The sequence below is a fragment of the Callospermophilus lateralis genome, chromosome 2, assembly GCF_048772815.1.
Source record: "Callospermophilus lateralis isolate mCalLat2 chromosome 2, mCalLat2.hap1, whole genome shotgun sequence".
Lineage (NCBI taxonomy): Eukaryota > Metazoa > Chordata > Mammalia > Rodentia > Sciuridae > Callospermophilus > Callospermophilus lateralis.
In genome coordinates this window covers 125,504,087-125,531,625 of record NC_135306.1, presented here as the reverse complement: position 1 = coordinate 125,531,625, position 27,539 = coordinate 125,504,087, and the positions used below count along the sequence as shown (strand labels likewise).

Below are 27,539 nucleotides of genomic sequence, written 5' to 3'. Positions count from 1 at the left end.
TCCACATGATTAAGTGTGTTTGTTTGCTGGGGCTCTGTTTTCTCTCTGTTCCTCTTAGCACCTTTTATAGCAGGGGCAAGTCTGTATCTAGTTGCCTGATTTTTTTTTTTTTTCTGTCTCTAATTGCTCTCCGTCAGTCCTAGAAAGACCTTAGTTTACCCTTCCTGCATACTCTGAATTCTCAAATTCTGTTGATTGGCAGAGATTGGAGAAATTCTCTACCTTCCACAGGCTTATTGTCCAGGAAGGGCTACAGGATGTAGATGCTAATTAAGTTTACTAATAAAATGCAAAATTACCTAGGTTTTTTTTTTTGAATAAAAACTCAAAACAGAGGTAGAGTACAGTAACATAGTGCTTCTCAAAAATTTCTCTTGGAGTACATCTGATTTCAGCATAGGGGACATATACCTTCAGTAGTCTAGGCACAGCTCCCGATGTCTGCCTAAATGGAAATATCAGGTTTAGGTTAATTCCTGTGAATTCTGTTTTGCCCACAATATGTGTATCTTAAAACACACAAAATAGCATTAAATAAGTTGGCTTCCTTCTCTCCAGTTTTCAAATAAAAGTTGTAATACCAGGTAGATATGCTAAGATGATCAATAGCTCTCTGAATCCCTGGCTAATACCATAGGCATATAGTATTTGGTATCTGTACATGAGAGATATATTGTCCTGATAGGATAATATAAGGTGGCTTTAGGATCCATCTATAATGAGGCAGGCCGTAAGCTTTTTTTTTAAAAAAGGAAGTAACTAGTCTACCAAGACTAGATCTTGATATCTTAGAGATATTGCAGCTTCACATCACCTGGAGCTCTCCCTGTCTAGTTGAAGACATTTGAAGGTTATAGCACAGGCAAAAGGCTGTTCCCAACTTGGAGAATGACTTGGTGGATGTTGAGAAGATATTAGTTTCTTTGGCAGGAGATATATATATATATATCTTTTTTTTGTTATAGTTGGACAGAATACCTTTATTTTATTTGTTTTTATGGATGCTGAGGATTGAACCCAGCTCTTTGCACGTGCTAGGCGAGCGCTGTACTGCTGAGCCACATCGCCAGCCCCTGGCTGGAATTTTGAGTGTGCAAAGAGTAGTTTGAAAGAAAGCATTGATTAGAAAGCATGGGAGAAAGGAGATGTGCTATAACTACCTAGTAGATACAAATTAATGTGGTGCTTTAAAAGGATATTAAACTAGTCAACTCATGATTCAGCAATACATATTTGGCTTAAGATACCAAGAAGGGTGGGATGGAAAAAAGGAAGTAAGTTGTAAGAGTTGGCAGCAGGCTGATATGTGGCCTGAAAGATAAGGTGACACCAAATCCCTTCCAAAGTCATAATTATCTTGGACAGATAGAGATGTTAGGTAATCAAGAAAAAATTGACTGCAACTAAGGGTAGAATACCCAGGGTTTTCCATGATTGAATGTAAGTGGTAGCACCAAGAAGAATGTACTAAGAGGATCTATAGCTTTCTGAATTCCTGGCTGAAAGAGTAAGTTCTGCAAACAGTGGGAAATGAGTGAATGGACTAGGAAGAGGTCATGGGAGGTTATGTAGACAAGGAAGCCTGGGTGAAGTATGTCAGGTCCTCCCTGATATTGAGAAGCTTAGGAAAGCTGCAAACTCCTTTATGTTGGATGCCTCAGTATTTCGCAGTTAAAACAAAAACAAAAACAAACAAACAAACAAAAAACAAGCGGCAAGGGCAGCATCTAAACTTAAGTCACAACTTAGGAATTGTCATCATTTGAATACACAGATAGGATTTAGTGGAGAAAGCAAGCCTTGAGGTACAAGGTGTTTCGAAGAGGAACACTTAAGAGTTTGAGGAAGAGAAATATCAAGGGAGGCAGCAGAAGAATGTTATTGAAGCAGGAAGAGAATCCAGAGAAACTGCAGTGTGCCACTGTTTCTTTACCCTTTCAAATTTTTTCCCCAGGGTAGGAAGATGGGTGGTTTATTTCATCCTTTGAACTTTCTAGTTTTACTTGGGTTGTAGCAATAGTGAAGTCTTTGTGGGTTTTCGTTTTTAATTTTTATGGAATTTGTAGCTTTATAGAAACTGTGGATAAAATCTGGCCAAGTGTTGGTTCCTATTTGTTATTTTTAGGTTGGAATCTTCTGAAACTGCTTGCCAAACACATATCATTTATGGGATTATGAACTGTTTGGTCTTCATTAGGGGCCAGCGCCACTATTTATTTTCATTGAAGCTCTCCTGAAGATAGTAATTTAATACACAGATTAAATATGTTATGCTTACAATGAAAATATTTCATGTTCTGTATTTGCCATCATAATAAACAGTGGTTTAATAGTTAACATTTGTTGAGAATCAGGATTTCAAGTTTCTTTTCTGTACCAGACACTGTTCTAAGTCAATTTCATGTAATGTTCATGAAGTTTTGTGAGGGGTTAGTATCTTTCTTTTATACACGAGAAGCCTGGGATTCAGAGAAGCTGAATGCTTGCTTGAAACATACACACTGAGAGGTAGTTGATGGCTTGACATCCATGTCTACCTCTATGTACACTAATCTATAACATAAAAGAATGATTGATTCTAACCAAAGAACTTCTTTCCAGACCTGACAACCTTTATCACATAAGACTATTTCATCATTGAAAACAGATGCTTTGTCTTATATTACCTGCCAGAAGGGTAGATATATTTACTGCAAAATAGGATGCAGAAAGAAGACTCTGAATATACTTCTGGTGTAGAAATAAATGAGATGATATGTAGATCAACCTAGGCTAATTGTTTCACCAACTTTAAAGATCCAAAACAACCATATGGTTCCATGCTAGCATGCAGCAGATTGAGTGGCTTAGAGTAGCATGTGCTTTTTTTTTGCATTTCAAGGAGAATGAAGAACAATTGTCAGGCCTCTGTGCCCGCTGGTAATTCCATCTCTGATGACCACTCTCAGACATCTCTATTGCTGCATAGCAGTTTCTCAGTGCCTCCCAGGAAAGATAATTCCTTGATTGCATTTCAGTCAGGTGTTTAATTTCACTTCAGCTCAACACACATTTATTGAATGACTACCATTGTTTTGGGCCCACTTTATGAAGACTCATCTTTGATTACTATCAACCACTACTTCTAGCCATATATGTAAAATAGGAATAAACAAGTTGACATTTTAAAACTGTGTTCAAGCAAAAGACTAGAGAAATGTTTTTCTCTACAAGTTCTCATTGTGTTTTTCTCATTTGTGCCACGCCCAGAATTCTTTTCTTCTGAGTTTTCTCCATCTAACAATCTGACGTTTGTAGTTCTGAAAGAACACTAAAAGCATAACTGCAATTATTAAAAACCAAGACTTATTTGGTAATTCCTTGACATATCCTGCTATGTAATGTACTGTATGTTTTTTATTAAGGGTTGTGGTTATACTTGTGTGCATTCCAGTATCTTAAGCTTTTCAGTAATTTATCTATAGTGAATTCTTAACATTATGGACACTTTGGCAGTTGCGCTCTCTCTCTCTCTCTCTCTCTCTCTCTCTCTCTCTCTCTTTCTCTTTCTCTCTCCGCCCTGCCCACCCTCCCCATGTATCATTCATGTTCTGAAGCAAAGAATATATACCTATCTTCAAGAAGCTTAAAACATCATTCAGTTATTTTGTGGCATTAGAAAGTACAGGAATGAGCATGCATTTCTTCTGACTTTCAGTATGGTGCTCCATAATGTCCATTTTATGTACATTTTCTGCTAGATTCTTCCATACTAAACATGCTAATGCTTTCCCGTACAGTTCCATGCAAAGATGTCTTACTTAGAATTTACACAACAGGTGAGGAAGTAGTTCAATGTTTTCTAAAGGCTCACACCCTTCCTTCCTTAATGTTTCTCATTCTATAGGAATTAACTATGGTATACCACAAAAGAATATCCAACTTCGGAAGCAGAAAACCTGTCCAAGTTGGTTTCACTTCTCTGACTCAGGTAAAGTTATTACTTAGCTTTTCAGAAATTTAGTCTTCGTAGCTTTGTGTTAGAATAAAGTATAACCCACTTGAATCAAATGTATGAAATATGATATGTCAAGAGCTATGTAATGTTTTGAACAACTAATAATAAAAAAAAGAACTTTGAAATCATAAAAACTCTTACCAACTCTCTTGTTATCTTTATTGTAAAACATATTAAAGCTTTTCAGTAGTAAACAACAGCATCATCATTTTGGGAAGTAGATAACCCGTCTTTTACACAAGTGGTTAAGAAAGCCACATTAGGGACTTAAAAGAATGTGAAAGGTTTCAAAAAAGGGAAGGTGAAAGGCATCTGGGAGCTGTAAGTATTTACCTGTCTTTCAGAAACTGAGGGTTTCAACAGTTGAGTTCCTGTTGCTTATAAGAAATTATGCTGGATGCTTGGGCAGTATTCACAGATGGTAACGTTCCATACTTTTAATGTCATGTTAGGATAAGATAGATAAATTTGGTTTACATGTAATTAAGATGAAAGGTAAAGTGGAGAAAGCACCAGAGGTGGTGTTGGTCAGGGAGAAGGAAGAGGTGGTGTCAGGTTGGAAGGGATCAGGAACAGCTTTTGTGGAAGAAATTGGGGCTTGGAAGAGATCTTGAACAAGGGGCCACTTTGACTCGGGAGCATGAAAGAAGAGTATTTTTCAAGGAAGTGGAATAACTTGTTCCACATACTTGCCAGCACCTCACTGGGTCATGTGGTTGGGTATGTAGGTAGCAGAAGCTGCCTTTTGGAAGATCATGAACAAATCATCCACCTAGCCTTGCTGTACGTGGTCACGTTGTCAAGTCTTTGTTCTGATTCCTCTGAGAGGCTTTCCACCTCACATCAGTACAGAACTGAACTTTTTATTTCCCACCTGCCTTCAAGGTGAGGGGGATTCTGGAGCTGCTCCTGGGTGAAATTCTGCTTCTGGTGTGTCACTGGCTTGTGCTACCATGGGGAAATCACTTACCCTTTCTGTGACTCAACTGCTTCATCTGTAAAACAAGAGTGATGGTATCTAGATCTAAGGCTGTTGTGAGGACTGAAGGGTTAATTTGTATAAGATCCTTAGCACCATCTGTGCTGCTGCTGCTGCTCACCTCTGGGGGAACTTACTGACAGCTTCTGATGTGATTAGTTCCAGGCCTCTCACCCCTGTATGACCACACCCTTTTTTGAGGAGGTCTCTGTCTTGTTTTCCCCTCGGTGTTCCCATTGCTTCAGAGTGTCTGCCTTGTACACAGTAGCGTGAAGATGATAACCACATTATGTATTGCCCATACATACTGCTCCTGTGAGTCTTGCTTAAATCTAATCCCAGAGAAACTGAATTTCAGGAAGAACTGCCTTATACCAATGGACTGACTGGTTATACTTGTTCCCACATAAATATAGCTTACTTCCATAGCAAACGTTGTCAAAGTAAATCCATTAACACTTGTAAAATAATAGGTAGACCTCAATGCTTAAGTTTATATATAAGAAAAGTTATAATTAAATATTTACCAGGTGTTATATATTCTTCTTATGAAATGGAGTTTTAGTGTTTCATTAGCATCATCTAATCGTGGGTGCTACAGATTAACTCTTTGATACAAAACATTGTTGAATAATTAAAGCCCAGTATAATTTCTCTCAAGTTATAATGTGACATGTGGAGACATCTGTGCTTAACTTTAAGGTTAGGCAAATGGGGAAGAATTGGTTTATGTGATACTTGCAGCATCTTCACCATGCATGACATTTCTCAAGAGTAAATGAATGTTATTCCTATACCTTCAGCTTACAAGGTGACTGTGGTTCCAACTGGTGGGGAGGTTTTTTTTATTATTTTTTAAAATTTTTCGGTGGACACGACATCTTTATTTTATGTGGTGCTGAGGCTCGAACCCAGAGCCCCGCGCATGCCAGGCGAGCGCGTCACCGCTTTAGCTACATCCCCAGCCCAGGGAGTTTTTTTTTCTCTAAGTGTTAATAGTTTGGTAGAAATTGGAAAACACACCCGTCTCAGCTGGACTCCATGCTTAACACACTTTATACCGTTAATTTTTCTTTTTCTATTTAAGAGAAAATATTGATTTTACTATTATTCATTGTGATACTTTACAATTTAACAATAATTTTTAAGAACTTCATTAGATCTTTATGTGAATTGATTTTATTTAAAAGGGTGAGAAGCAGTATTTTTTTGTGTGTGTGTGCGCACCTGATTATAGTGTAGAAAATTGACCCAGGCAATTAGGGATTAGTGTGCTTCATGTCATTTGTTTTATTTGGCTTTAGTGCTGGGGATTGAACCCAGAGCCTTGTGCATGCTAAGCATGTGCTCTTCCACTGAGCTACATCCCCAGCTCATGTGATTTTTAAATTAATGAAAGATGTTGGACTTTCTAGTTCAGAATTGCACACTCAGTAGGAGATGGAGCCAAGATGAAAAGCATAAGGTAGAGTCCTCATTTTGTATGATTGAACTGTGTTTCTGCCAGAAAACATAAGTTCTGTATGTTGGTGCTCATCACTACTTTGGCATTTGGAAAATGAGAATATATAGAAAGAAGACCAAGAACCCAGAATACACTTGAAGTTGAAAACATGTTTGTTTGTTTTTTGTTTTTATTTTTGTACCAGAGATTGAACCCAGAGGCACTTTACAAGTGAATCATATCCTCAGCCCTTTTTATTTAATTTTTTTTTAACTTGATACAGGACCTTTCTGAGTTGCTGAGGCTGGCTTTGAGCTTGTGATCCTCTTGCCTCAGCCACCTGAACTGTGGAGATTACAGGTGTGCACCACTATGATTGGCAACATGTATTTTAAACCTCCCCTATTTTGCAATTATCATTTGAACTGGTTGAGAAACATATTCTCTTGTATAATCCTATCTGTCATCTTCAGGACTGTGAGGGGCTCATTCATGCATTCTTGATTTCATCCACTGTTGAAATACAGACTCACCTTTTACACAGACCTACTGAGTAAAAACACCTTCAAAACTTGATTGCTTTGCAGGGCACCTAGAGAAAATTTGAAACTGTGATCAACGGACTGTTTTCCAGAGTAATTTCCAGGGTTATCTAAAGTCTACCAGACCACCTTTGTGACAACTTTCACTTTTCTGAGATGTTTAACATGGAAATAGCCAACATGTCTTGAGTGCTTCCTGGGTGTCAGGCAGTGTTCTACCTGCTTACTCTGTATTAACTCACTTCTCACAATGGCCCAAGAGGTGGAGTCTGTTTCACTTAACAGAAGCAGATACTGAGAGGTTTTGGAACTTAATCATGCCACTGGTTGCTGATACAATCAGGGTTCTGCCTCCTGAGCTCATACTCTAGTCCCATGATTATATTGAAAGGGTAGCTTGTAAGTGAGCTACTCTTTTCCTGTTTGGGGATAGTGTGATCAGAGGGTCTTTGTAAAAGGACAGAGCTACATACTTTTCTCAGTTGAGGAGGCCCTATCCAGTAAAGAATAGTCTAGGAAGAAATGAGGGATTATGTCAGGAATTCACTAAGGAAAGAACGTCCAAATAGCTCAAATTTGAATTTGAGGCCGGCTCAGAAAGACTCCTAGTGGTGACAAGGGGAGAAAGTATTCATCACAGGATCTCTGTATATTTTATCTGTAGCCTCAAACCCATAGAGCCTTCTTTATATTGTACAAGTAAAAATAAAGTGATATGTGGAAAATTACTCAGCTTTAAAGAATAATGAAATTATGGCATTTGCCAGGAAGTGGATGGAGTTGGGGAATATCATGCTAAGTGAAATAAGCCAGTCCCCAAAACCAAAGGCCGAATGCTTTCTTTAATATGTGGATGCTAATTCACAACATGGGGTGGGCTCTAGAGAAGAATAGAGTTACCATAGATGGAAGAAGAGGGAGGGTGGGGAGGGGATGTGGGGATAGGAAGGATAGTAGAATGAAACAGACTTTATGGATATATGTGACTGCATGACGCAGTTATGTTGTGATTCTACAACATGTACACACAGAAAAATGAGAAATATCTATGATATATCAAAGTGCATAAATGCAGTCTACTGTCATGTAAAACTAATTAAAACAAATAAAAAATTAAAAAATAAAGTGATGTTAAATGGAGCACTTTCCCCCAGTCTCAGAGTATTCACATATAGCTTGGATTAAAATTTCCTAGGAATAGCTTTCTTTCTTTGTCTTCTTATAATATTGGATATGGGTATTATGATTTCTCTATCCTTAGAGCAGTATACTGTGTCACATAAATGGCACACTTTTGCACAGTGCCTTTCTTTGAAAGGCCAGTCAACTTTGCTACCTGTGTGAGCTGGACTGAAGGATAATGACTGATGCCATTCATTGAGTTTCCTAGTATGTAGCAGCAAATACTTCATTTAGTCTTCCTAACAAGCCTGCAAGGTAGGTATTCATTCTCTGTTGTATAGATAAGAAAAATGACCTCAGGAAGGATGAGTGACTGTCCAAGGCCTTGCAGCTAATTGGTGAAGTCTAGTTCTGAAAAAGCCCTTGTTTTTCTCGTTGGCTAATTATTCACTAAGGAGGCTCTCTTCATCTTTCTTCTTGAAAGTCTAAAGCAGACCTGCTCTCTTGAATTGAAAGTACCTCTCATGTGGAATGCATAGCTGATCCCAGAGTTTTACCTCTTTTGTAAGAGGTGGTATTACTTTGCCAGTAGCTTCCTTTCTACGGCCTGATACATTTTTTAAAGCAAAAAACAAACAAAAAAACCAAAAACTCTTCAGTATACCCAATGCCTGTTTGAAACAAACAAATTAGCAAAAATAAAGCACAAGCAGGCGTGCATGCATACACACACACACACACACGCACACACACACAAACAAACAAATAAAACCAACCAGCCTCTGAAGCTTGAGGGCCTTTGGTTTTCACAGTTGTCCTTGGAGAGCATGTTGATGGGTCCTTGGATCCTAGTGGTGCAAAAGTTAATGTTCCTGTTCAGAGACCTATTAACTCTTTAAGTGCCGACTTTCAGGTCCTTGGACTGTCACATTAAGTCCTGAGGTGTGGGGCCTCAAGGGTTCTGTGAAGGAAAAAAATTATTCTGGCACTTGTTAAAATGGCAAGGAAGAACTTTATTCAAGACTATCACAATAGGTGTCAAGACTTTTAACAATAGACAAGAGAGATTGGGCTCAAATCCAAATACAGCAAAAACAAGTGGGGATTTATAGCTCCGTTAGAGCAGGTGTGTGTGTCGGGGGGGGGGGGGGGGGAGTTTGTAGATAAAAAATGACCTAGAAGAGACATCAAGGGTAAGGGTGGTTCTAGCTGAATCAAGTCTTGGCAAAGGATTATACATCAAAGATGGGGGCTGAGGAATTAGAACAGATATTGAAGGTGGGGGATTCTCTATGAATTAACTTAGCAGGACTCTTGCAGTGGGCTTTGTAGACCCAATAAGGATGGAAACCTTGGTGGAGGCCTACTAGGAGAAAGCTCAGATAGGTGTGACCAAAACTGATCAAGGAAAGTGTCTTTATCAGTTCCTATTGCCTGTGTTAAATATAAGGGTTCAGGTATTGGACTTGAACTCATGCAAGAAGGCTGCTATTATGTGAAGTATTGAGTGAATTCCAGAAAAAATACATTTTATTACTGGTATAGACATCTTTGACAGGGTAAACATAAAAGGTCTGAATAGTTCTGAGAAATGTGACCCTTAAAGTTTCTCTGTCGCACAGGATGTTTGTTATTGTTAATTTTCTTAACAAATTTAAATATTGCTTATTAAGTGCCAGGCACTGTTCTAAATCCTTTGCAATGATTATTTCATTTAATCCTGAAAACTGTCCTATGAGTTGGGTATGCCATTGTTATTCTGTTTTTGTGCAGAATGGAACAAAGGCCCACAGGAATAAACTAATTTGCCAAGGTTACAGACCAAGCAAGTGTATGTGGTGGTGGTGGATTTCAACACAGGCAGCCTGGCTCCAGACTGGGCTGTGCATTCTGAATCACCCCATTGGGGTACATCCTAGGCTGTTGGCCTTTCACGGATTATGTCTTACTTTTCTGAGCTTTTCTTTTTTCTGCCTAGGAATAAAGAATTCTTTTTCTGAGTTGTGGTAGACTCTGCGTCTTGTTGGAGAGTCAGGAGAGTGTTTTTAGCTTGAGTCTCTGTAAATCACAAAGGTATTTGTAAATAAACTTTCTGGGCACCTTTCACCTTCTAGATTTAGCTAGTAGTTTATTGGTTAAAAACATATTTCCTACCTCCCCACAGTCTGTACAGCATATCATTAGTGATTCTTTCTAATCAACATTTGGCTTTTTTCGCCCACTGGCAACCTCAGTGACATTCCTTCTTTTTTTTCATAAATAGTTTATTTATAATGATGGCTAATTCCTTGATTTGATAAATTGGCTTCCATAAAATATACTTCTGGCACCAAAACTCTTTTTAAAGAGGCAAATCTTCTTTGAGCTGGGTAGATCCAGTTTCTAAAATGTTTGTTTAGTTGTGTCTTTAATTTTGCTTAAGTTTGCCAAACTGGTTTTTAATTAGATTAGTTAATTTGACTGTTTTTTTTTTTTCCCCCATAGTAGGGATTGACCTTCGGGTGCTTTACCATCTTTAGTCTTTTTTATTTGGGGACAGCTGCTTACTAAGTTGCTGAGAATCTCACTAAGTTGCTTAGGCTAGATTTGAACTTGTGATCCTTCTGCTTTCAGTATCCCAAGTTGCTGGGATTATAGGCATACACCACTGTACCTGGTACCAAACTGGTATTTTAAAAGCTTTGGTTGATATGATACTAGGATCAAAGTTACATGATAGTACATGTGGAAACTCTTCAGTATTCCATAGTTTCTCACCTTATCACCTTTTTTCTTGTATTTTAATTGCAGATCTGTCTATGGCAGTACAGAAATTTTCCCAGTCACTACAAGACTTCCAGTTTGAATGTATTGGTGATGCTGAAACAGATGATGAAATTAGTATTGGTGAGTACTACCATTCCTCAGTAACCTAAGTTATGATTTTAAAAGTCTTATTTATTTCATTGAGCTCCAACGAATTCACACACCCAAATAATAAACATCTATAAAACTCTAAGGGTGATTTTGAGCAGGGGGGTTGTGGAAAAATATTATAAATTGTTTTTTAATTTAAAGACTGTTTTTTCCCACAAGGAAATTACTTTATCAGCCTATAACCCAGGTCAACCCTCTAAGAAAATCTGGATAACAATGTTTGTCTTTGCCTCAAAGTAAGTCATTAATTCAACCAAACATGTATTAGGCATCTACTATTAAATATGCTTGGTACAGGTTTTAAGAGTTATCTTACTTTTTTTTTTTTCTTAATACGGATTTCCTTTTTAACTTGAGCATTTGTTTGTAAAGAAAACAAATCATGTTTAATTAGTGATGATGTGTTAAACTGGTTTCTGGCAGGACACAGAACATAACTGCAGATTAGGAGACTTGAGCCCTAGTCTGATTTTGCCACAGTCATTTAGCAATTCTACCCTGGAGAAGGCATACTCCTTTTGAATATCACAGATTCATTTCCTGTAAAAGCAGAGGTTCAGTTATGTGATCTTGAAACTTTTATCTATATCTGAGTTTTTGTTGTTTGAAGATCAGGTTCATGTAGCATTCTTTGCCCATCTTTTAAAGATTGCTACTTACCAGTTTGTGCATGGGAGGTCTTCTTATAGGCTGGATTAGAGATGTGGTTCATAATTAAAAGAATGTCCCAAATATATATGGAGATGTTAGAGAATAATACCAAGTGTGCCCACTTTTCAAGTATAAAAATACAAATTACAAGTACTTAGAACGGTTTTTTCCACACTTTAAAGTGTACATGAAACACCTGGAGAGCTTATTAAATGCAGATTCAATTCAATAAACGCTGGATGGAAGGTGTCTGTATTTCTTTTTTGTTTGTTTGTTTTGCAGTACTGGGGATTAAACCTGAGTCTCATGCATGCTAGGGAAGCACTCTACTTTTCAGCTGTATCCCCACAGTTCTGTATTGCTAATAGACTTTTAGGTGATGTCAGTGCTGCTGGTGCCTGGATCATACTTGAATAGCACACCCTCCAGACCTCCCCACAATCAGATTCCTCTCCTTCCTATGACCTTTATTTATTTTTTCTATACTTTTACCAGTTATGTCTGTGTTTCCAAACAATGTGTTCTATTAGTTTTAAAAATCTTGGTAGCAAGTCCAAAATTTGCTGTGAAAAGAAAGAAGTACAAAAGTCCTATAAAAGAAGGGCTGTCAGGAGAAGATGAGCTTCACCTTCATCCCAAGGCATTAGCTTGCTTATATTCCCAAGAGTTCTCCGGGAAAAAATCACTTGGCAGAGTGCAGTCCTTGGACAAGCAGTTTCTGCATGTGGAATTTATATCAGATGTACATGATTAAGTACAAGTTGTTGGTCTTTCTGCCAGTGATGACTTTATCTGCTCGTTCCTCTGTGACTGTGAGTTATTCTGAAGGCTGACTCTGGGATCATGGGTAGCTACTTCTGCCTCAGTCTGGAATTAAAAGTGGCCCAGACTTACCTGGTAGGGAGTCTCCAGGAAACGGGGAGAGCCCTGCCACATGATCCTTAAGCTGAATGACTATTTTGTCTTCACAGGATGCTTGGGGAAGACCAGTGTTAGTGGTCATGCACCATCAACATTTGGAGCAACAGTGACATTTTGCATGTCCATCTCTGTCTCTGCTGGGGATCTAACTCAGGGCCTGGTATATGCTAAGCATTAGCTCTGCCACTGAACTACAAACCCAATCCTTGATTGTTGTTTTTTGATATTTGTGTCATAATTATCTAGTCCCCAACATAGATGGATAAAAGCCTTGATATATTGATAAGAGAATAATACACTGCCATTATTATTTTAAAAAATGCAAGATTCATATAACAATAATTTTTTTTAGTTGCAAAACTAAAGACCATGATGTTTGAGGCCAGATCTATTTCTTTTTTAAACCGCTTAAACTTTAGCAGTTAACCTAAGGCTTTACTCATCATAGAACTTAAGTTACTTTGTTGAATAAATGATGTAATTTTCTGTACAAACTTTAATTTTTTCCACATTATATGCGTATTTGTCTTAATAGAATAAGACATAAAATTATGTGTTTTTTCCTTTAGAAAGAAGATCATAGTGAATATTTTTGGGTTTTCACAGATATTATTTTTAATGGTATTTCCTGACTGTATTTCATCAGGTTCATACACAAGAATTTATGAAATAATCTCTGGAGTACATCCGGATTGCTTCTGGTTGATCTCCTATCTGTTATTGTTAAGAGGACAATATACATCTTTATGCATATTCTTTTAATTTCTTTCAGGCATCTTATTTAAAATCTCTCTTGAAATCACTTGTCTGTGGCCATTGCAGAGGTTGGGTTTTTAGTCACTCTTCTCTTTACTATTCTAGGCAGATGTCAGGTGATTTTCCTGGGTTGCAGTGATCTTGCGGTGGTCTATTTGATTCTTTCCACTTTGGCTAAATGAACAGTTGTTGTGCAACTGTTGCAGGTTAGTTTTGAAAGGTCTGGATAGATCAGAAAGCTTCCTATAGGCAATTAATATTAGATTAATTTCTAATATTTAAGGGCCTCAAGAAGTTAGACGATAGTTTGGAGATCAGATGATGAATAATATACAGGAGTAAAGTTCCTTACTAATTTTAGATCAGGAGGCTTATTTAAGTACTGTGTACTTGAATCTGATTTTAAATACCAAAACTTTGTTAGGAAAACCTAACTCAGAGCTAAGCAATTTAATTAATTAATTAATTAATTTTTGCAGTGCTGGGGAACTGGGGCCTTATGCATGCCTGGCACATTAACATAGGCTGAACAAACAAAGTGATTTATAAACAAAAATTATTCTTGGAACAACTAATGTGAAAATACAGATATGTTCCTATAACTTAACCATCCAGCATTCTTATTCTTAAACGGAGCCTCTAAATACATTGTATACAGTTTTTAAAAAAATTCTATAATAATAAAGTAATAGACGACTCCGAATAATCATTCCCAACATGGGGGAATTACGAGGTTATCCCAGCCTGTTGTTCAAGAACCATGAGCTGGGAGAAATGTATCACTAATATGTAAGGCTGGTGTGGATGAAGTGCGAGGATTACTCCAGTGTACCGTAATCAGCTTCAGTTTTGCATGAGAAGGTACAGAGTTTCAGCTAACTTTACTATAGCTTGTCGAAGCCCCAGTTTCAGCTGTTTCTTTATTCCTCTGATTTAATGAAAGAGGAATGAAGTAAGACAGCTGTGCCTGTTAGCATTGAGTAATATCTAAAACTCTCAGCCAGAATAGTCTTGAGACTTACAGATGACATAAGCGCAAAACTTGATGACTTACAAAAAAGCTCATCTAAGTAAGCCATGTGAGTGCAAAATGACTTGTGAAGTCAGTCTGCTGATGGATATGGTGGTGGGAATAGGAAGGGCAGTGGGAGAACTAGAGGGCTAGTAAGATGACTAGTAAGATAAGATGACTGCTTTCAGTGTACTTGCAGTAGAAGGGGATGAAATATAGATTTTGAGTGAAATAACAAAAAGTAGGTGATATTATTCTATTAGCATAATTCTCTCATTGGTGGAAGCTGTTCTGGGAGTTTGTTAGATTTGTAGAACTGTTTCTGAACGGTCAATCTTCCTTGCCTTTTAGACCATATTCTTTTGGCCTTGTGCTTGTTGTTTTTTGCTTTTGCTTTTTATTTTATTTTTGGGCCAGTGATACATTGCTGGCTAGGAAGGAAGCAAAATGGGACTAGTTGTCCAGGACCCAGTGGGGAATTCCTGTGGCCCTCAGAGCAGGTCTCTTGTTTCCAGGGCTGAGGAGCCAAGCAGGGAGGCATCCTGTCTCTGTTTTTAGCACTCTCTTTTCTGTCTGAGAGCACCAAGAGGCCATTGCTTTTCTCTTCTTTAAGCATAAATTAGCTACAGGTGAGGGTTCACTGGCTCCTTTTCATCTTCCCACTGCAGCTCAGGATGAGCGGAAGCAGCCTGCTGAGTACATCCAACTTCCCACAGCTGCTCTCACTCCCCATTTTTGTACTGCTTTGGGTTTTTGAACTGAGAAAAGGCCTTGAGTTAGGAATACAGTACTAGATACTTGGGGTTTGGAAATTGGTGGTAGAGGGGAGAGGGGTGATGAAAAACTGGTATAAGCTTCAATCCTACTCAAATAATATATTTATAGGGATATATTAGATATAAAATGTCCCATTATTAAACTGTAATTACACAGTAACATGCATGCTAGTGTGAAAACTCAGTACCTATTTCATCAGCGCTGATACAGATGCATGCATGGGAATTGATAATGTTCCAACACGAATCATGTGCATAGCCTTAAATCTTACTAGTAGGAAACAAAAGGCTACCTATACAGAAAATGAAATTCTATTCTATTGAAAACACTGTTTACAAGGGTTGAGTTCAAACATCTCAAAGTTCAAAGATATTACTTTGAAAGCTTCGCATCTTAGTATATTTCTTTGGAATTTATACCTATACCAGAGGCAGAACATGCAACTTACTCTGTGTCATTCTTGAATTTATAGCCTACAGTTTGAAATCACTATAAGACCAAGTCTAGATTTTTTTTTTAAAAATCAGATATTGTTAGTCAAGCTGAACTCCTGCCAATTAAAATGTTAGTCATTAATGTGAGGCAAAGTTTATTCATTCTGTGTAATCTTGGAAACCATTGGAAAGTCCATTTGCCTTTGTGCATAAACAGCTTGGTCAGTGATGTTGTGTGATAGTTAGGGCAACTCTTAGGAAAGTCTTGGACAGTATGAGCTTTGCACTCCAGAGATTAAACATTTACCAAGAAGGAGAGTCAGTTTGCTAGTAAATATTTTAGGTGGGGACCTCATTCCTTTAGACACACCTAAACAGAACATTCTTGTGGTAGTGACAGGCAACACTACCACTTGTCAACTGAGGTTACAGTTCTAAACTCAGCTGAGAAATGAGGCAATCGATTAGGCAATTTGTATCAAAATACATTTTGTGATAATCACCCAGCTCTTTCTGACCTAACTCCTATATTCCTGTTCTTGTGTTTACTCTGTTTTGAATGCAAATATGCAGACACAGCAACAACTTAATAGTCATTCATTCCTTCAGTAGTCATTAAGAGTCAAGAGCATGCTGCATTTTAAAAGATAAATTTTGTATGGAAATATATGAACATATGTGTGGGGAAAATGCACAAATGCACAAACATTCAGCCAAATAAGTATACTCACTTTGAGAATGCATCTGTTAGGTGTCTGGAAAAATATATGATTCTGTTTTCCAAATGATAAATAGACTATAATCCAGGGTGGGAGGTGTAACCAATAGTTTGCATCTTTTGAAGGAATTCTGATGTAGTGTAGAAATGTTTTAAGAAATAGTAACTTGTGTTTTAGATTAAAAATAACTGGTATATTATACATCCAGAATATGCATTTAAAAGATTGTTAATAATTTTAGTTAAAAAGAACTCATTTCTATTTAAATAAAACACAGTTTCTTCTTTAACTGAAGCTAATAAAATTAAACTGCCAAATTATTGAAAAATGCTTCTGTTAAGACTTTCTTCAGAATTTGGTTACAAGCTATAAATATCCATTCAGATTACTGTTAATACTTATCAAGTGATAATCATGACACAAAAGAGAGGTTTATGTGGCCTTGAAACTCTTTTCAGGCATATTTTTGGAAAGGGATTTGTAAACCAAAAACAATACCATTATCAACAACAATTGAAGAGATTTGTGCTATTTTGTTAATTCAAGGAAACAAAGTACCTACTCATGCGGAACTGAAAGAAAATTCATCAGTTCATGCAAACCCTCCTCTTATTCCCCAGTTAAATGTGGCTATATAAATCAGGAAGCCCTCTATTAAAGTGAAGCATTTCCAAATGCCTAAGTTGTTTACATAAATAACATTTTCTTTTGAACTTGACAGAGGAAGCATATTTTACTTTTAATAGGTCTCTGTTGCACAATAGAATTATTGTTATCCACTTTATTTTTTAACCACCCTTATTTTTGCACCCACACAGAAACCACCCACACATATGAACTGAAACAGCTGGAAAGGTTGCACATTTTAGGTGGCACTCCTTTCCTCCTATGATACTTGAGAAGGATGTTTTTATCATATCATCTAGTATTCTAAAGAGACGATTTAATTAAATGTTAAATGAATTGGTTTTTAAAATTTCAGGCTTTGATGAAAAACAATAATATGAAAACTTATCATTTTAGAAGCCTGAAAAAAAAATTGTCTTTTCACTTATTGGTATACATTTGTTGCCTGAAACTTCTTTTATGATTTTTTTTTTTTTAAAGTAGCTCAGGCTGTTTCCACAGAGTGCTCAGGCTATCTCCTCCAGCAATTATGTGCTATTTGAGTCAAAAAGTAAATTTTACTCACATTTCTAATCCTGCATACTGCTTTACAACTTTATTTGTAGCCAAAGCTTAATATTTGTTGAGTGACTAGCCTCCCTGCAAAACCTCTTTAACTTCCTAGGAGGAGATCACTTCAAGGTACATAAATAGAATTTTAGAGTCATATTAAAGAGTATTTGTGCACACACCCAAACACACATGTACACATAAATAATTTTCACACATACATTTGAAACATTTGTAAGCTTTCTAGTATTTTCAAATATTAAAATCAATTTCAAACTGGAATGAAATATTTTTTTGCTGCTTTTTCATCTGTTCAGTGCTTTTTGACTCCCTGTTATGTTCCAAGCCCCTGTTTTCCTGTTTTGTTTCTTCCTGGGACTTGATGGTAAAAGGTAGCAAAGCTTTTTCCTTCACGGATGAGATGGTAACAGCATCCTTCTTTTAGGATAAAATAACTTTATTATTATTATTAGGCTTATTATTTTAGAATGAGTAGAAAAGGAGTTCAAGTACTTTCATCTATGGTTAGTGATTTTACAATAGCTCAAAAACAATCTCAACACAGAAGGTTACAGAATGAAATAAATATGGTGGCCCACTATAACTTGGATGTAGTCACATATAGTCAACCCTCACTATTTTCAAATTCTGATATTTTATGAACTCACCTACCCAAATTGATTGGTTACCCCCATATCCATAATCCTACTGCTTTCTTGGCTATGTATAGATGTGGGAAAAATTTGAGTGGCTGACCCATCCAGACTTGACTATATAAAGGCTGGTGCAGTATGGTGGCTGACTGAAAAGTAATCAGAGTATAGTTTTTTGCTCTTTTAGAAGAGCAATATGCTAAAAAAAAAGACATAGGGATTAGAGTCAGAAACCTGCTTTGCAGCCTTCTCTTGCCACTCTTTTGAACCTACCTGTGCTTGCATGTTTTGTCTGAAAATTCATTCTTCGAATAAGTACTTCAATGCCAGCCAGTACTAAGACATTATCTGTAACTTGGGTAATGTATATTTTCCTTGGGGAGACCAATGTTAAGCAACCAATTCACAGTTGTGTTGAATGCTACAGAAACAAATTATATTGTATTGCGAACACATTCAAGACACATCCAGGTTGGGTGAGTGAGAAGTTGAGGGAAGGCCTCTGAGAAAGTGATGTTTAAAGCAGCCCTAGAGAGGTGGTAGGTGAAGGGGAAGGGAAGAAGTCATTCAAATCTAGGGAAGGGATGAGTGTAGCCCTTGAGCTGGAAAGGGGACAGCCAATGGTAAAATGGCCTGTAAAGGGTATGGCAGGTAGAAAAAGGCTATTTTAACCTAAAGGTATTGAAAAGTCATTGCAGAACATTGATTAGAGAAGTGGATGATCATATTTGCATTTTCAAAAAGTTGATCTGAAAAATATAAGAAGTTTGCTTAGCCTAAGCTTCCTTAAAATGTTTATTTGGCCATTTCTCTGTGTGCATCACCAAAAGAAAATTGGGTGCAGGCAGCCTGAATTTAAATGTAAGCTGTGGATATTTGTGTTCGTTTAATGCAGTTGCACACAAACCAGAGAACCATAGGTAGAATCTTTCATTTAGTGTATGTATGACTAGATTGGTCTTAGTAAATCAAAATCATACAAATAATTAAATTATAATTTAATTATATATATATAAATTATAATTCATAATTTTTGAGTTTTTCTTTTTTAAATTAAATTATATTTTAATTTGTAATATATGATGGCAGAATGCAGTTCAATTCATAGTACACATGTACAGCATGATTTTTCAAGGCACTGGTTATGCACAAATTATTTTCAGACCATTTGTTTTTTCATACATGTAATGATGTCTAACTCATTCCACCCTCTTTCGTACCCCCATGCCCTTTCCCTTCCTGTCCCTCCCCTTTGTCCTATCTAAAGTTCCTCCATTCCTCCCATACTACCTCCCCCACCCATCATCAGTATAGTCAGCATCCTCATATCAAAGAAAACTTTTGACCTTTGGTTTTGGGGATTGGCTTATTTTCTTAGCATTATATTCCCTAACTCCATCCATTTACCTGCAAATGTCATAATTTTATTCTCTTTTAATGCTGAGTAATGTTCCATTGTGTATGTGTACCACAGTTTCCCTATCCAGTCATCTACTGAAGGGCATCTAGGTTGATTCCACAGTTTAGCTATTGTGAATTGTGCTTCTGTAAACATTGATGTGGCTGTGTCCCTGTACTATGCTGTTTTTAAGTCTTTTGGGTATAAACTGAGGACTGGGATAACTGGGTCAAATGGCAGTTCCATTCCAAGTTTTCCAAGGAGTCTCCATACTTCTTTCCAGATTGGCTGCACCAATTTGCAGTCCCACCAGCAAGGTATGAGTGTGCCTTTTTCCCCACATCCTCATCAACACTTATTGTTGTTTGTTTTCTTGATAGCTGCCATTCTGACTGGAGTGAGATGAAATGTTAGAGTAGTTTTGATTTGCATTTCTCTAATTGCTTGAGATGTTGAACATTTTTTCATATGTTTGTTGATTGATTGTATATCTTCTTCTGAGAAGTGTCTGTTCAGTTCCTTGGCCCATTTATTGATTGGGTTACTTATTTTTGGTGCTAAGGTTTTTGAGTGCTTTATATATCCTAGAGATCAGTGCTTTATCTGATGTGCTTGTGGTAAAGATGTGCTCCATTTTGTAGGTTCTCTCTTCACCTCACTGATTGTTTCTTTTGCTGAGAAGAAGCTTGTTAGTTTGAATCCAACCCATTTATTGATTCTTGGCTTTAATTCTTGTGCTATAGGAGTCTTATTAAGGAAGTTGGGGCCCAATCCAACATAATGGAGATTTGGGCCTACTTTTTCTTCTATTAGGTGCAAGGTCTCTGGTTTAATTCCTAGGTTCTTGATCCACTTTGAGTTGAGTTTTGTGCATGGTGTCAGATAAAGGTTTAGTTTCATTTTGTTACATGTAGATTTCCAGTTTTCCCAGCACCATTTGTTGAAGAGGCTATCTTTTCTCCAATATATGTTTTTGGCGGCTTGGTCTAATATGTGATAACTGTAATTATGTGGGTTTATCTCTGTGTCCTCTATTCTGTACCATTGGTCTACAGGTCTATTTTGGTGCCAATACCATGCTGTTTTTGTTACTATTGCTCTGTAATATAGTTTAAGGCCTGGATTAGTAATGTCCAAAGCTTCACTCTTCTTGCTAAGGATTGCTTTGGCTATTCTGGGTCTCTTGTTTTTCCAGATGGGTTTCATGATTGCTTTTTCTATTTTTATGAGGAATGTCAGTGGGATTTTGATTTGGATTGCATTGAATCTGTACAGTGCTTATAGTAGTATGGTGTGGACAAGGAGGGAATTTCATGTATTGTTTCTCTTAATGATTAGAAGTGATGCTTCTGACTTAGCCCTGAGGCTGTGATTTCCTAGAACCCTAACTTTAGCTTATTAGAGTAGGAAGAGAACTTGACAAACACGAGAGCTAATACTATCATTTTCCATGAGACTTAGAGATGAAATGATTTTCTGAAGTCATACCAGTACTAAAACCCTGACCACCTGGCTCCTAAGTCATGAACTCTTGATTTACTTGTTTATTCATTTACCAGTCACCTATGTTTTGTGAAGTACTGTGTTGGATTCTGAAGACACATCAGTGTGCAAAACAGATCAAAAAACAAAAACAAAACAACAAAACATAAAAGCCCTGCCCTCATGGGGTTTGCACTCTTGTCAGAGGAGTTATATGACAGAATATGTAAGTTCATTATATATTCACTATGTTATGGAGATACAAGAAGAATGAAGGTTATTTAAATTTTGTTCTAAAATTTTAATATCTAGATATTTGTTATTTCAAGAGAGTAGTGTTATGGCAAACTATCCATAAAATGAACCTTGCTTTATCTGCCATTCCCTGTGTTAGCAAATTTACATGACTCCATAGATATTGATCCAATTCCAGGAATAAAACCATTTGGTGCAAAAGCAGTAAATGTTTTCGAGTCATATAGGCTGTACTGTACAAGCACTAGATTTCTTCAGAAGCATTTAGAATGTTGGAGCATTTCTCCGCTTCTCTGTCTGCCCTCCTATTCCGGATCATATTCTCTTTTCCCTGGTTCAGTCTGACTGCATGTTCATTTTCTTTGTTTTGATCATTGCAATACTGAAGAAAACTGCGATGTAATATCCTCTAAGCTGGAGAATAAGAACCAGAGAACATTATAGAGGGCTTTGTTCTATAGTCTCAAAATTAATATGCAGATTCTCAAGAGACACTCGGGGCATTTGATTGAAGTTGCCCTTTAAGAACTTTATCCTGGCATCCATATAAGATGAATTACAGCTTTTGCCAGTTCAGAGTGAACCAGGGGTTACCTTGATCACCAAATTCTTTATGTATCAAGGAAACACTTTTCTAAATGTGAATGAAAAGACAAAAAGTATAGTTCTGGGGCTGAGGTTATAGCTTAGTGGTAGAGGGTTTGCCTAGCATGTGTAAAGCACTGGGTTTGATTCTCAGCATTGCAGATAAATAAATAAATTTTTTAAAATAAAGGTTTATTGACAACCAAAACAATATTTTAAAAAATATACTTTCACTTTTTTTTGACATAAAATGTTTGGACCAGAAAGACCATAGGCATGGAGATTGCATCTGAAAGGAGTTGGGAGGCTGGACTCCCAGAAATTAATGGAACTCACTGGCAAAAATCAAGGAGAAATATATAAGGAATGGAGAAGAGATTTGGAGACAGAGACAGAATATGGTGGGGGAGGTTGGAAAAGAAGAACAGAGTTGACTAATAGGCCTAAAAAAAAATTAAAGGAAACAAGTTTGCCTTAGATGTTTATCTAGGAATTTGTGACTAAGAAAAAGGGCTAATCTAGAGTAATTTCTGTTTTAAAGATAAAATTTAGGATACTTGGTGAGTCATGATTCAAGGTTCTATGGAGAAAAGAGCTTTTGAGTCTTGCTTCATTCTTGGGATTCAAATAAGATGTCTGGGAGCTGAAAGTGCTATTTTTGCCATTGGGATACTGATGAGCTTCAAGCAAGGAAGTAGAGATGATCCTTACAAATCTGATAGCAATATGTATTGTTTCCTTCTTAAATGTAATTTGAACCTTTAATTATCATACAAAGCATATATTTTATTTTTTCCCCCAAAGTTAGAAATTGCCAGACCACCTACCATCACAATCAATTGTGTAGAGTCTTAGGAGTTTGGCTCTTGAGCTTCATCCCAGAACTGAACGGAGGTGGACTCCCCTCTTGGTGCCTCAGTAGCCATTCATTTGATGGAGATTGTTGGTGTCTCATGCAGCCCGTTACAAACCACTACTTTAATGATAGACTTGTGGTTTATGCAGAGGCACAGTTGGATAGGAGTGGGGGTGGGGCTAGGGTTTAGTCTACTCCAGATACATGCTTTTTGAATCACCAGATGCCCAGTGCTGTGCCAGTGGAACCACCAAATCTATAGATACTGCATGTGTTTATAGGAGAACCCAGTCATTTCTTATCAGCCAGAGCTTGAGAAAAGGCTTTGTTTTAAAGGTTTGAGATTATTTTCATGGGCCAGTGTAAATATAGTAGAAATTTCCCAGGATTGAAAACAAAAAAAACTCAGATTTTTCAAACTGTGGTTTATACTGATGTGGACTTTTGATTCTCTAGAATCCTCTACCAGTGACGAGTCTTCTGAGTATATAGAAACCTTGTAAAACATGTGAACCTGAATAAAATATTATCTTGATTGTTGACTCAGTAAAAGGGTTCAAAAATAATTTCATGTTATAATCACTGTATACTAAAGAACACATGCTGAGTACTTTAGGTATAGTCAGGACAAAAATGTTGTGAGAATTCCAAACCAGAGAAGGGATTTCTGGCTGGGGACACCAGAACATGTCCAAAAAGAGGAACTGGGACCTAGTGGTTACCGTAATATGCAGCTAGACTATACATGGAAAGACATGGAAATAGGAAGCTATAGGACTGTTGAGTAGTTTCAAAGTGTGAAGTTCAAGATTAGAAGTAGTAGCATCTTGGATTAAGTCACTTGCAAAGGTACCTTATGATTGCATTATGGAGGCCCTGAAGCCCTTGCAGGATGGAGTTTGAATGTTATTTACCCATCAGAGATTTTGGATTGGAAAATGACATACTGGAAGATGCCCTCTAGGAATTTTATTCCATATGTATCTTTATTAATGTATGGCATTAATACGTACAGTGAGTTAGAGCCACTGAAACTGGGAAACCAAGGAATACAACAGAGGTAAAGTGACTGGGTATGTAAGAAGGGAGGAGAAGAGAAATTAGCATTTGGTGGTTGGATGTATGGAAGGAAGAACTGAAGATAATTCATCACTTAGCTTACTAGGAGAATGGGATTTTGAGTATATTATTTGTTTTTATGTGGTCAGGATATGAACCTGGGAACAGACCCGGGAGGCCTGTTAAGTTTGAGATTCAGACAGACTTCCTAGGAGAAATTCCCAGGAGGTAATTGACTTATTAGTTTAGGACAGTGACTGTGGGGCTCTGTCTCGAAGAGTGGCAAAGTATGTCCATTTCAGGTGACTTACTTGGGTTCAAGGTTTAACTCTCCAAGTCATTAGTTCTGTGACCATGCAGTTTATCAAACCGATATGCTTCAGTTTCCCTCTCTATAACATGAATAGAATGGTGACCGGATTGGGCATTTTATATGTGATTTTTCTCTTGGGATGCTGAGAGCATTAGAGAGCTTTGCACAGTGCTAGGACCTGAATCAGTTAAACCTCCTCCCGCACGCCTTCTTCCTTCTCCTCTTACCTCATTAGGATGCTAGGTCCCTGGGTATTAGTTTGAGGTGGAGAGGACAAAGAAATAACTTTGTGAGGAGGAAGGAACAATGATAGAAATAACAGGGAGGGGAGAGGAAGGGAGAGAGGCAAGACTAAAAGCTTAATGAAGAGTCCCTGGCTTTAGAGAGTAAGAGGGTGGCTTTTGTGTGAGGGAGACAAAGTGAAGGGAAAGAGTAGAGACTGTGGATCTGAGGGTCTTGAACTTCTCTCAGAGAAGCAGGAGACCAGTACATCTGGTAAGATGAGGGGAATTTGGGGTTAGGTTCTTGAGAAAGAAGAACATTCTTTTAAGATAGCCGCTGTGGGAAATGAGATTAGGAGTAAACTAGAGTTGAATGAAAGGATTGCCAAAAAAGCAAAACCAAAGGGGTTAGATACTTGAACTCTTAGTGTCCTTGTGGGTGTGCGAATTACAGCCAGGAGGTCATTGGAGTTTCAGAGGTTGTGGAAAAGAGATGCTGGGCAAGGAAGCGGATGTTGAAGCTTCACTGGGGGGTGGCAAGAGGACTGGGTTCAGAGGAGTATGAATGGGGTGCTGTGGAATGTGAATGGTGCTGGGAGGTCAGTTCCGATGACTGTGAGTCTGGGGGGATTGCGAGGTGTAAGTGGTTTTCTGTCAGCAACAAATTACTGATTGTTCCCATAAAGGCAGGAGACTTGGCGCCTGATGACTCTTGGAGCACAAACAGCTCTATGTCTGTTTGCCTTTAAAGTTGATAAGCCTGTTCTTTTCCTCCTGTACTGTGGAAGGGCAGTAGGCTGGCACTACTCTTTTTTCTTTTTGGTAATATGGTTTGCTGGAAGAGAATAGGTTTGGGAACTCAACAATCAAAATTAAATACGTGCTTCTTCCTGTACTTGCTTTGGGGTCATGGGGCAAGCTGTCAAGGTAGTCGATGCTCCTTCTCTCTGTGAAATGAAGACAGTTTCTGCTTCAGTCCTGCATATCATTGTGTGGACATTAACTTCGAAAATAGATGTAACAATCACCACTGTAAGTACTCCAAAATGTGAGTGTTCTCCCACTTGAGAGAATAGTTTCTGAACTAGGGGTTGATTTGGCTTCTGGAAACACCCCTAAAACAAAGCAAAACAAAACAAAACAATCAAAAAGCAAAAACAAAAACAAAACAAAACAAAACAAAAACAAAGCAAGGCTAATTCCAGTGGCTCAGGAAGCTGAGGCAGGAGGATCACAAGTCAAAGGCCAGCTATAGCTGCTTAATGAGACCCTATACAACTTAGATCCTGGTCTCAAAAACTAAAAAAGGCTGGGGATGTGGCTCAGTGATTGAGTGCCTCTGGGTTCAATCCCTGGTACCAAAAAACCAAAACAAACAAAAAAGCAAGGTAACTTCAAAATTGCATGATTTTCATTAGCACATAAGTGTGTGCTTTCAAAGAAAGCAAAAGAAGCAACTTATACCAATGGCATGCACAGTTAGACTTGTTATGTTGATGAGATCTCAGTCAAAGATTTTCTCAAGAATTTAAATAAAATTTGTCTGAAGTATTAAGGGTGTGATGAAATCTAGGGAAAAGCCAGTTGAGTTTGGTGTGACATTGAAAGGAGATTCTTTTATGTTTATATTTATTTATTTGCCAAAATGTGTGCTTTTGTGTAAATGCATATAAAACAGACTCCACCTTTGTGTGGATAAAACCCAGGACCTCCTGCATGCTAGGCAAGTACTTTGTTGCTAAACAGTACTTTCAGTCCTTATATGTAACATATATAAGCCCAATTAATATATAATATATATGCCTAAACTCTGATATTTATACACACACACACACACTCAAACTACCTGGTAGTTTGGCAGTTTGAAGGTAAACATATATTTATACTATAAAGCCCTATGTCCACTCAAGAAAAGGAAAAACTATTTGATATATAGCCTAGAATTATTTCTGTGCATCCATTGTTACCTGTACCCTAGATGATAATTCTCAGTTTTCATGGATAATTTGAATGGTCTGGAGCAGTAGTGTTGTGCTCTCTTATAGACCAAGTCTCTGGTTTGCAGGAGATTTCTTTCTTCTTTTTTCTCCAGTAGGATGAGAGAAACCAGACTGAATATCCAAGGACCAGAAGAGAGTGAGAGGTGGAAGACTGGGTCACAGGTTCTGATTCTCATCCCACACTTGCAGTGGCAATGTTGGGAACAATGTTGACAGACCCAATTACGGATATCTTGGGTGCCTGAGAACCTATGAAATGTCAGACCCCAGCTTTTGAGGGAGGCAGTAGGAACAGGAGTTGAGCGTTCAAAAGGAGACTGGATTATAAGTTATAACCCCTGCAGAAGGTCTGGGTAGTATAGTTAGAGGATACACAGGAACTGAGAAAAGCATAAAGAAATCTCTTGATAATAAACCAATGGAGTGAAAATTACAGATTACTTACATGTGTCCTGTGCAGTCTGAATGCTGGGACAAAATATGGCACATGTCATGGTAATAGACAAGTCCCAAGTAGAGACCAGGTTGTTCTGAACTCTGCAGAGTGTAGTTGGCTTGATAAAAGTCTAATTTTTTTTACCCTTTTCATTTGTAGGTTGTCTATTTCATATGGAGCTATAATACTTAATTAGAAAACAAAGTTATAATAATCTCTCAAGTAATGACTAACAGGCTCTTTCAACTTGATATATGTCATGCTTACCTGAACTTAGTTCACTTGCATGCAGTGAGACTCTGGGATGCATCAATAGGATGAAAGAATGGAATTTAAATCTTCATTTTCAGGGACTTGTTTTCAAGATGAAGATAAGTTTTGTTTTATTTTGTATGTGCCAGGGATTGAATCTAGGGGTGCTTAATCACCAAGCCACATCCCCAGTTCTTTTTATTTTTTATTTTGAGACAGGGTCTCTCCAAGTTGCTGAGGTTGAACTTGCAATTCTTCTGAGTCTCTGCGATTGTAGGCATCTGTACCACTGTGCCTGGCAAGTTTTGTTTTTGGACAATTAAAATGTCTGACTACAAAAAGGACATTATGGAGAGCCAGGTTTAATTACCTCAAAGATAACTAAATTCCATGTGTTTTTTATCTGAGACCTTGGATTCCCAGGGGCTGTGGAGTGTTAGATGAGAGATGGATGCCTCTGAGAAATATTATGTATTTACAGTGACCTGCCAGTGTTCACCAAACCCATGAATTTTTTTTTTCTTTTCTGTTGGTTTATTAGCTTTGCAACTAGGCATCCATGGAACTTGATGCCACAAATGG

At 37.6% G+C, this 27,539-nt stretch overlaps 1 protein-coding gene across 4 annotated transcripts in view; it reads left to right on the top strand.

Moving 5' to 3' along the window:
* Window positions 1-27,539, top strand: part of Arhgap42 (Rho GTPase activating protein 42) — a 265,823-nt gene that overhangs the window by 63,914 nt on the left and 174,370 nt on the right. For all 4 annotated transcript variants that reach the window (XM_076846490.2, XM_076846489.2, XM_076846491.2 and 1 more), the window contains exon 2: window positions 10,875-10,970. In XM_076846490.2, coding sequence (XP_076702605.1) covers window positions 10,875-10,970 — 96 coding nt within the window. The remainder of the gene's footprint in view (window positions 1-10,874; window positions 10,971-27,539) is intronic.